The sequence below is a fragment of the Microplitis mediator genome, chromosome 10 (assembly GCF_029852145.1).
Source record: "Microplitis mediator isolate UGA2020A chromosome 10, iyMicMedi2.1, whole genome shotgun sequence".
Taxonomy (NCBI): Eukaryota; Metazoa; Arthropoda; class Insecta; order Hymenoptera; family Braconidae; genus Microplitis; species Microplitis mediator.
Genome location: NC_079978.1, coordinates 20,822,299 through 20,833,502, shown reverse-complemented (window position 1 = coordinate 20,833,502; position 11,204 = coordinate 20,822,299). Strand labels below are relative to the sequence as shown.

The window sequence follows — 11,204 nt, the reverse complement described above, 5'->3', positions numbered from 1 at the left end:
AGATTTAATTTTAATTTAAAAGTTATGTGATTTATGAGTTTTTGTAAGTTTTAGTTAGAAGGCTATTACTTATAAAATATTATGGAGTACTTATGAGATTTTATAAATAATTTCCATTCACATAAAATATTAATTTTATCAGATTCATTCGAAAATAATTGCTTAACTTCATTTTTTTTTATAAGAATTTACACCTAAAATACTAATATTATCACTTTTTCTTGTACTTTGAATATTTTAAATGTTCGGAGATGAGTGAAAATATAAGTTTTTATGTGATTTTTTACAAACCCAGTAATGCATCTTGCCCCATTTTTTTTTTTTTGTGCAAGATACATTATTTTTTTGTAGCAATATTGCATTTTTTTGGTTAAACAGAATAAAATTTCTCGAAACAAGTACTGTTCTTTTCACGCAAGTTCTTTTGTATTCTCTGACCAAAATAACAAAAGTTGCTTAAGCCAAGAGAAAAAATTTCTCGGGAGAAAATATCGATATGGAGAAGGGGAAAGTCACCGGTGCTAGGCAGCAGCAGCGGGAGTAGTTCGGTGCTCGCCACGAGATCGCGCCTACGATTTGTAGTGTCCCTGGTAAGACATTTATTTCAGAAGTCTTATATTCCAAATTTCAATACGGTTTATTCAAGTACTCCTCTGTCATTTGACAGACCAACAAGTGCCTGTTTGGGTTGTACTATGGTATATCCCATAATACATCATGACTTTATTATTTAATATTAATGGTTACTTGAGTAATTTTTGATGAATAAATAAACTTACTCAATTTCATAGATTTTTCGTGAATAGATTGCTAAGGATTTTCCGCGTAAATACTCATACAAATATTCTTGAGTATACATAATAGAAACTTTGTGAATTCATGCTAAAAAATTAAATAATTTAGCATATAAACTATATGGAAAATAACTGTACTCACATTGATTAATCAGTATCAAATCTTGTATGATTACTTCAAAAATCGTCTCATACAATCTTATTCATTTCCAAAATCTACTCAATTGTAAACTTTACATTTTTCGAAAACTTATAAATACTTATAATCACAGTATTACAGCTTCTGTTTCTTATAGATTCTGATAATTTATATGAGAATTTTAAGAAAAAATTTTTTTTGATGTACCATCTATGAGAAAAGAATGGTATCAGAATTTTTGAGATTTTTCGAGGACAAATACTGATCGTTTTCTCATAGCCAATTTTTTTTATGAGATTTTATAAGACCTTTTCCACAGGGCAGATTAAATATACTTGACCAGAATTATCATCTAATACATTTCTTATTTACTATAAATTAATTTTATTTGTATTTTGTAAATTGGTCTCTCAAAAAATAATTCAAATTTCACACCTAAAATCAAGCCGTCATTTTTACTCTCGACAAGTTGTCAACTCGATTACAACTTTCTGACCGAAAAGTCTTACTGTCAAGAATAATTAAAGTTGCAAAATTGGAATAAATCATTTAACATCTCAATGACGTATGGTATAGAAAAAATTTTACTTAAACTTTTTGGTCTAGACGTAAATCGGAAAATCGCAAGTTCGAATTTTACGTCAAATTTATAAGTCATTTTATGGACAAGAGAGTTAAAAAGTTGAATTGAAATTTTCTATACGTCATCGAAATGTCAAATAATTACTTTTTAAAATTTCAAATTCTGGCGCGCAATTCGCATTCAAAATGGCTAATGGGAAAGTAAAAGACAAAAGTCGCTTGTCTAGAATAAATCTAGCTCGGTGCCATCTATGTTAAAAATTTGAGGTATGCATTGAACGAACATAACCCACCCATACACACACGTTCATTTATATGTTTTATATTTAGTTATCACCTATGTCGAAATAATTTTTCATGTTTCTCAATGTTTTTGGTATTACTTAATTCATCAAGTGAAGTTTTTAATTTAAAAAAAAAAACTGGTGTAAAAAAAAAATTTTTCAAGAATGGAGCCACCCCGAGCTCCCATTGATAATCTTTTAAATGTATTATCGGGCTTCAGTATTGGTCATGAAAAAGCGTTAAAGCAGAGTATTTACAATACAGTTGCATTATTTCTCCTATGCTTAGTTTGCACTGCCAGTTATGGGCTTTACATAATTCTCCAGCCGTTTGTCAAGCCACTAATATGGGCTCTCCTTTGTGGCTCAGTTCTTTTTCCATTCAAATTATACATCACAAATGCAGTCAAGTCTTGGTTTGCTGAAGCAGATCATTTTTACGAGCCACTACTCATAAATCTTGCTATGATGCCTATCAGACTGATGGACAAAATTTCAGAATGTGTTGGATCATTTCTTTGCAGCCGTATAAAATATGTTAAAATAATTATACTTACATCCAGTTTACTTGTTACAATCTATTGGTACACGCCCAATATATTGACATGTCTTACTTGGCGGCTCATTCAGTTCAGCAATTCATTTTTATTCTTATCTGTCACCAACTGCAATATTTACATGGTATAATTGCTTATTAAATTTTTATTGTATAGGAAAGGGGCAAAATGGGGGAAAGGAGTCTGAGATACAAAAATAAGAGGATATTTTTGTGATTTTTTTTTTCAGAGTACCTTCGTTATTAAAATTTTTAAAATTTGTGACACTATTGAGCATCATTCCAAGAATATTCTGTGAAATTTTCAAAAAAAAATATGGAAAAATAAGCCAGTGGTAGTGGGGAGAGACGTCACTTCAAAAAAAATTTCCATGCCATAGGCAAGATAATTCATGACTGCTTCATCTGAAATCGAAAAACCAAAAAGATTTTTTTAGTACATAAGTTCATCTTAGATCTGAACGAAGGATTTTTTTTTCTTCAATAACTATTTATTTTTTAATTAAACAAAAGGAGCAATTTTTGGCAAAAATCAGAGTTTTTGGTTGCACCTTTACCAAAAATTCAAAAATGAATATTTTGTTTATTCCTTCGTTCAAATCCAAGATAAACTCAAACACTAAAGAAATCTTTTTGGTTTTTTGATTTCAGATGAAGCAGTCATGAGTTATCCTGCCTACGGCATGTAGACTTTTTTTTAAGGTGACTCGTCTCTCCCCACTACCACTGACTTAGTTTTAAATATTTTTTCTCTTAATGATATTTAAAGGGAATAGAAAAAATTTTCAGCTGTTTAAAAAATAAACTTTTTCTATAAAATTTTGCTGATATCCCACTTTGCCTCTCTCCTCCTCAATGCAATGTAACTGTTATTAATAAAACCTATTTAATTTTAGATTAGTACGGTAATGATAAGTTACGTATTGATATTGTGTTTTTTCTGGACCGAAGAAAATGCAACTTTATTCAACTACGCATCTTTTGTAATTTGGTTGTCATTCAGTTTATATGTATCAAACATACTAGGAGTTTACCAAAACATAATATTTTGTATTTTACAAATATTGTTCATCGTCGGTTTTATCTATGAAATCGTACTCATTTTGGATAGCAAAGAAATTCAAGGAACACCATTAACTTTTACTGAAGCTGTACAGCTAGCATTGACCGGTAAAAAAGTATCAAGTCCTGCCGTAAAAGTAGATGAGAATGTGGAACAGGACGAACAGATTACTTTCATTGAAGGAACATCTACTCCTTTAACTGCTGATCAGAAACAAGACTCCGTTGTAAATAGCAGCAAAAAGCCTTCGCTGAAATTCATCAAACGGGCGATGTCATTAGATACTGATGCTAGACAAGACTCTCTAACAAAATTGAGATCAGATGATGATAAATCTTCGAGTTATCCAAGCTTTCAAACGTCATTTCACGAACGTTATTTCTTGCGAAAGTTCCGAAACGAATCCAAGATGTTGGAAGATGAAAAAAATAAAACTGATACTGATATGTATATGTATGGGGCGTTTTATTCATGCATAGGAATGTTAATGTGGAAACATAAATGGATTTTAACGATACTCACTGTTCCAATAGCTTGGTATTTTACTAAACAAATAGGAAAGTATTTTGGACTTTGGGATATCATTCATCGTCGTATAAATAAATTTATTCAATTTTTTAAGACGTGGTATTACGAAAGAAGGCATGCGGTGATTCCAGCACACGTTAAAGGATTATATAAAATTTATACGATAATTGATAAGGAAATAAGGGAAATATTAAAACGATCTGTTGATGCAGTTGCGACTACTGCTGTCATTTTCTTTTTAATAATATTTTCTTTTTGCGCGTCACTATTTATAGTGATACAGGTAATTTACAACATTAATATATTTTATAATATACATTGGGGTGGTTCATTTGAAACTACTTTTTTTTACTCCCACTTCAAAATATTGCACACCTCGGACGTGAAGCGGAAAAGTTCAACTCTGCTGTTTAATTTTTTTTATTATATGCATTGAAAAAAAAATTAAACAGTAGAGCCCAAGCTTCGCGTTCGAGGTGTGAAATATTTTGAAGTGGGAGTGAAAAAAAAATAATCGTTCTCTCTAATATAAATATGTATAAAGATTAATTATAGTTACGTTTATTTATTATGAAAGATTTATGCAGAAGGAATACATCTGATTCAAGTAACAGGAGAAATTATCAATTCAACGTTAGTTCATAATCCAGACATTGATTGGGTACCGGAACAGTGGGAAAATTCAGTTAATAGCGTTTTAGATAATGCTTATACATACGGCAGAAGTGTTATTGCTGATGGTGTTAAGAATTTAGCCAAAGAATTGGAGCCGTCTAAAGCTGAAATACTAGAGAAAAAAGTTTTAGAATTGTGGGATCGACTTTACCAGGCCTGGATGATGTCAAATGAAAGCTCGGAGTCAATAGGCCCGACAGTGGACATCGACGCTGCTTATTCAGTGTGGGAAAGTTTGAAAGATAGTTTCGGGAAAATACCAACTCGTAAGTCCCTTCAGTTTAAAAAATCTATTCGTCTTAATACATCTTATATTTTTACAGAAATTTTTAATATGAGCAGCATCCAAAATTTCGGCAAAGACAATGTGGGCATTTTAATGTCCGTTCTTGACTCAGTATGGGGAATTGTTAAAGGAAACTTATCAATAGTTTTGAGTGTTTTAACAGAATTACTTTACGTTGTTCTCATGAGTGGATCTGCTGTTCTTAGTTTTACTTTGAGTACCGTAAGTATAATATTGCTTTGTGTTAATTAATCATCAAGTATACAATGACTTTTTTTTCCAGGTGGTATTTTTCACTACGTTGTTTTATCTGCTAAGTTCTAGTGGATATACTTATAAACCTATTGAGCTGATTGCAGTTTTTAGTCCCATCAGCTTTTATCGGTAAGTTTTTGAATATCACACCTCAAGCACGGCGCGCAATGTATTAATATTAATGAGTAATTAATAAGAGTTTTAGATATCTGATTAAATGATTGATTTTAAAATTATTTAAGATTTGCAGTAGCAGTTCAAGAAGCGGTGATGGAAGTTTTTGCCGCAACTTTCAAGCTCGCGTCATTCTTCGGCATGTGGACGTGGCTTATACATAATTTATTTTATGTTAAAATTATTTATTTGCCCTCAGCATTTGCCGCTATATTAGCAGCCGTACCATTTTTAGACGCGTACTTTGCGTGCATTCCTGCTGCGATTGAACTTTGGTTTACTCGAGGTCCTATGATTGCGATTCTCTTCTTTGTATTCCACTTTCTACCCTACAATATTGTGATGACCGATTTTTACAAAGAAATTAAGGGGTACTAAAAATTGTTTATTTTTTTAAATTTGATTTTTCCAAACATTTAAAATATTAATTTTGTGTTTTGTTTTACAGTGCGGGCCATCCTTATTTAACAGGCTTATCAATAGCTGGAGGAATTTTTTGTTTAGGGGTCGAGGGGGCGATTTTCGGTCCCCTTTTGCTTTGTTGCATCATGGTAGCTATAAATCTCAGTCGCCGATACGTCCATTCTCTTTCTGAAGAGACGTTAGATTCATTGAAAAAACAAATGAATCAAACTAATGAGCAATGCTCACCTTAGAAGTTAAAAAATTAACAAGCTATAGTCTAACGAGCGTACAAGTCACTCATAAAATTATTTATTTTTATTAAAAAAAAAATATTGCTTATAAAATAATAATATTTTTAATACTCTAATTTAAAACCTTTAAGGAACGTGAGCTAGATTTTCACGATGTTTATTCGATCATAGTCGATGTAAATCTATGCATGTTACGATGCTGTAATTTCTATAATTAAAAGCTGCATGCCATTGTCTTACAAGTCAATTTTGTTAATAAAACAATTTAATGTTAGTGAGATAAAATGTAATTTTAAGAATAATTTATGTCAACGCTTCCTAATTTTCTAAGAAACTCAATGTTTTAAAATAAATATTTAAATAAAAATAAAAAAAAATTATAAGATGTTAATAATTCAGAGAGTTGATTTTATTTACATACTAATCAGTTTTTTAGAGCAAACTTTTTTTTCGAGGCGGGTGTCTTCAGAGCGGTAAAACTTACGTTGTAATGAAGATTTTTATTTGAAATTTGTTTCACATACTCTTGAAATATTACTAAATAAATGATGAAAAACTCAAAGTTCTATTTTTTCATTGGTCGTCAAAAATAATTCCCAAAATACGCTTAAAAAACAGACCCTCACATGGGGAACCCCAAGAGTTACTGTACGGGAGGTTTTGTACAAATGACTGGGAAATGAATTAAAAAAAAAAGGTCTATCGGTTGATCCTGCGGGTCAGCCCTAAAACTTCCCGCTGTTTTCAAGCTCCATGAGCTCGAAAACATTGTTGTAAATACATTTTCGAGCTCGAAACTACTTACCTATGGCATTGTTTTCGAAAAAAAACGTTTTTTAACGTTTTTTCATCAACGATAGGTCTCAAAAGAATTAACCGATTGAGACGGATAAGGTGGAAATCGACGCGACTTATTAAGTTCTAAAGTTGATCAAAATTTGGTATTGATTTATCAAGTCGTTTTTGAGAAATTTCAAAAAAACTAAAAAAAAAATTTTTTTTAATTCTTTCGACAACGATTTCTCTTGAACGAATGAACCGATTTTGATGGTTGAGGTGGCATTCAATGCGGCTTATAAGGTTTTAGAGCTGATTAGATTTTGAAATCAGTTCATCGAGCACATTACAAGTTATCCAAAAAAAACATTTTTGAAAAAATTTTATTTTTGGAACATCTCCAAACGCACCTTACCGATCAAGCTCAATTTTTTACAGCTTGTAGAAATTAATAAGCTGCTTCGAATACCACCTTGAAGATCTAAATCGGTTCATCCGTTCAAAAGTTACAGTTAAATAAAATAAAAATAAAAAAATATTTACATACGTACGTACACACACACACATACATACACTTGGACATCATCTTGAAATTAGTCAGGATGGCTTCCTAGAACCTCAAAATGTCAAGATCTGATAGAAATTCGATTTTCGAAAATCGGACCGAAACCAATAACTTCCCGAATTTTTTTGAAAATTTTTTAATTTTCTTAGCGGGAAGTTACAAATAAAGTAACAAAAATTTGAAAAAATCAATTACTAATAAAAGTATAAATATTTTTTAAAAATAGATTTTTAGCAGTAAAAATTTAATAGAATCATGTATGAATAAGATTAATATAAATACAATTTTAATTATATGTAATTAAATTACTTATAAAAGTTGTCAGTTAAAATTCCTTATGAGAAAAAATAATACATCAACGAAAACTATCAAAGTGGCCTTTTAATTACACCGGCACACAAAAAAAAAAAAATTGTCTGTACACCGGGCGCCTATCTACGGGCATGTTTTTCGACCCGCTGAATACGAATTTTAAGTCAGTTTAGGCCGCCCAGCCTTCAATTTCGAGTAAATTGCAAAAAAACCCCAAAAAATAGCGAAAATTCGATGTTTTGGCAAGAAAAAAAATTTTGAGATCTAAGGCAAGCCTAATTTTAATGTATTTTGGTCTGTTAAATACTAATTTCGATCGTACTTGAATCATAAACTTTTTTAATTCGAAAAAAAATGGTAAAATATCCTTAAAAATTGCAAAAATCGTGAAAAATTGGGATTATCTTGGTACAAAAAATTTTGTGGACCCGGATTGACGAAGATTTTCATGTAATTTAATCTGCTTGATCTGATTCTGCAATAAATTTGGCCCATAGCCCCCTCAAACATTCATAAAATTGCAAAACATCGATAAAATAGCAGAAAATTGCTGCTGAAAAAATGAAAAAAAATCTTTTAAACACAATTAAATAAATTTCTTGTATTTTTTAGTTCTAAAATACAAGACTTAAATCTGAAAATGCAAAAAAATTGTAAAATCTATGAAAATGATCATTTGAGATTGAAACAGTACAATACCCTCGAAAAACCGTTAAAAATCCAATTTGTGCAAGTTCTTGGATCTTAACATGTTATTGAAATTGTATATTTTTCTGTATATTCTCGTAATTAAATGATTAATTACGTTTTTAATCACTGCAGACATTGTATGAAATGTGGAGGAAGACAGTTCAAGACGATAACACAATTTACAACATCCATTTAGTAATTTCAACCCATATTTTTTACTAAAGTTCTCTAAATATTTTTTATCTTTTTCCGTGCGGTTATTTACAACTGTTCATTTAAGAAAAAGAAGAGTAGAATTGATTATCTAAAAGAAAAGGGTTATCGGGGTTACACTATTACAGAAATATTTATTAACAAAACATTAGTATATTCAGACAATGTAACAGATCGTATTACTTTTATAATTAAATTTTTATTATCATTGCAAAAGACCAATCAGGATTTTGTTTAAAAGATATTGGAGTTTTATACAGATAAAAATATCAATTTTGCTGACGATAAAATTAAAGATGATATAGTACACATTTGTGTTAGTTACTTGATATGAGTATAAAAAGTAAAAAGAAGATGCTTGGTGAATAAATAATCATAAGCCTCTTAATGGTAACAGCGTAAAGATGATGTTTAAGTCAGTGATCTTTTCTGTTTTCTCTATCATTTTAGCAGGTAATTATACTTTATTATTTATCGTAATAGAAAATATCAAAACACGTCGAAATATTTAAGTGAGTTTTATTTATTAATTCTTATTATTTAGTAATAATTGTTCTTTTACAAACTTTTTTCCGGGCACTTGGAATAAATATGAATCATACAGAAACTTAGCGATAACAGAAAAAAATTAAAAGAAAATGAAAAAAAAATTTATTTTCTTTATCTTATTGTGTTCCGGTTTTTTTTTACTTGTCAATTTAAATTTTTTCTGTTTAAATTTTTAATTTAAATAAATAATGAATAAATTTTTACAGGTATCTTTTCAAAATCTTTAATTTGTATACAGTGCTACTATGATGACTGCTCCACGGATGAAAATGATATGAAAGTTAGATGTAATGATTATGATAAAGAAGTACCGGATATAGCGCCTTATTTAGTTAGTATTCAATTGAATGGTATCCATATTTGCAGTGGTGTAATTATTACATCATGGGAAATTTTAACATTGGGACAATGTGTCTACCCTTTTGTATCTCCATCAACTCATAAATTGATTTCAATTTACATTGGAAGTCAAAATCGTTATAAAGATGGCTCTACATATAAAGTTTCATCTGTTAGAGTACATGCATCATTTGGATTAAGTAATCATACAATACCAGCTTGGGATATTGCAACAATTCGTCTTTCAGAACGTATTATTTTTGATAGCACTCGTGATCGAGCTTGTATTGGATTAAAAAATACTAACAAATCAACAATAATGAATAAGATGGCATATGTCGCTGAGTGGGTTGACAGTAATATATATTCATTAAATGATTTAGGTTTATTTACATGGCAAATTATTTCAGATGAAAAGTGTAATAAATATTATTCATTTATGGGTAAGGTGGCAAGTGCTGCACGGATTTGTGCAGTTAAGGATTGTCGTATATCTCAAGATGTTAACATGTGTCCTGGTGATTTAGGAAATCCTCTGATGTTCGATGGTAAACTTGTTGGTATTAAAATGTGGAAAATGAGTTGTAATTTTCCTGATTCACCGGTTATTTATCGAAATGTCAGAGACTATTTTGATTGGATTGATAACCATACTGACGAAGCTTTATGCTAGGTTTGCTATGACTAATTTTTAAAGAGTAAAGTAAAAGACCTAGTAATGTATTAGAAAAAGAAGAAACAGTTTCATTAACATCTACAAACAAACAGTAAAATTTGGAAACATAATAAAAAGTTTCACACCTCAGATACTTATATGTATATATTTTCTGAAAATGAATAAATTTTAATAACATAAATTTATTCATATGAATACAAGTTTAATTAAAAATAATATTATTACTTAAGAACTGTGACGGAGCAGATAGAATTTGACTTTACACTTGATGCTCTTACTATAATTGTTATTGCAGGCCGTACTCTTTCGAATTCCAAGCAAAGCCTATATATCTAGTCCGTACATTTTATAATAATTATAATTAAATTAAAATAAAATAAAATATCCTTAACCATTTCTATTCCTGAATCAAGGATAGTGTACTCAACTATACTAAATATAAGAACTAATCCGAAGCTCCTTTTATCTGAGATACTGCTACTGGACAAAGAGAAGTCGGCCGAAATTACTGGTACAGATAAAGTAGGATCTACCTTTACAAAATATCGATGACCGTAATCTTTTATTAAAAAAATAAAATTTTATTCAAAATTTCGAAAATTCCGCTTTGTTCTATTAATGAAATTTGAAATCAATTGGTTCAGTTGTTTCAAAGATATTTGGAAAAAACCGTTTTTTAGCATTTTTTGCTCCCACGATATTTCTTTGATAAATGGTCTGATTTTTATGTTTGAAGTGGCAATCGGCCCGTTTTGATAGTGTCTAAAGTTGATCAGATTTTGAAATCATTTGGTTCAGTTATTTTAAAGATATTTGCAAAAAACCGTTTTTCACCATTTATTTTTTCCAAGATACTTCTTAGACAAATGACCCGATTTTGATGGTTGAGGTGGCGATCGACGCGTTTTATTAAGTTCTAGAGCTGATTAGATTTTGAAGTCGATCGTTCAATTCGTTTCTGAGAAATCAATAAAAAACTAAAAAAAAAAAATTTGTTTTTTTCGTAATTCACAAATATTTTCGAGTCTACTTGATTGAGTGATCTAAAATTTTCACGAAAGTTGATGGCCAACAAGCTCTTTCGATTGCCA

The 11,204-nt window shown here is 30.1% G+C and overlaps 2 protein-coding genes across 3 annotated transcripts; both read left to right on the top strand.

Annotated features, from left to right (window-relative positions):
- Positions 1-1,786: 1,786 nt before the first annotated feature.
- Positions 1,787-6,057, top strand: LOC130675880 (transmembrane protein 245). Its single transcript, XM_057481776.1, has 7 exons — positions 1,787-2,480; positions 3,252-4,229; positions 4,524-4,887; positions 4,945-5,129; positions 5,191-5,291; positions 5,405-5,707; positions 5,785-6,057. The coding sequence occupies exons 1-7, from the start codon at positions 1,965-1,967 to the stop codon at positions 5,990-5,992; spliced, it is 2,655 nt and encodes an 884-aa protein (XP_057337759.1). The 5' UTR covers positions 1,787-1,964; the 3' UTR covers positions 5,993-6,057.
- A 2,648-nt stretch (positions 6,058-8,705) lies between these two features.
- On the top strand, positions 8,706-10,298 carry LOC130676431 (trypsin-like). 2 transcript variants are annotated; one of them, XM_057482621.1, is made up of 3 exons: positions 8,706-9,002; positions 9,305-9,782; positions 9,848-9,989. In XM_057482621.1, the coding sequence occupies exons 1-3, from the start codon at positions 8,954-8,956 to the stop codon at positions 9,849-9,851; spliced, it is 531 nt and encodes a 176-aa protein (XP_057338604.1). In that variant the 5' UTR covers positions 8,706-8,953; the 3' UTR covers positions 9,852-9,989. The 2 variants fall into 2 exon arrangements, with proteins under 2 accessions (XP_057338604.1, XP_057338603.1); XM_057482620.1 differs by having other exon boundaries at positions 8,708-9,002; positions 9,305-10,298.
- Positions 10,299-11,204: the final 906 nt, after the last annotated feature.

Coding starts and splice junctions, on each gene's coding strand:
- LOC130676431 (XM_057482620.1), top strand. CDS start 8,954: ATGATGTTTAAGTCAGTGATCTTTTCTGTTTTCTCTATCATTTTAGCA. Junction 9,003..9,304: donor TTTCTCTATCATTTTAGCAG/GTAATTATACTT, acceptor AAATTTTTACAG/GTATCTTTTCAAAATCTTTA.
- LOC130675880 (XM_057481776.1), top strand. CDS start 1,965: ATGGAGCCACCCCGAGCTCCCATTGATAATCTTTTAAATGTATTATCG. Junction 2,481..3,251: donor CCAACTGCAATATTTACATG/GTATAATTGCTT, acceptor ATTTAATTTTAG/ATTAGTACGGTAATGATAAG. Junction 4,888..4,944: donor TTTCGGGAAAATACCAACTC/GTAAGTCCCTTC, acceptor ATATTTTTACAG/AAATTTTTAATATGAGCAGC.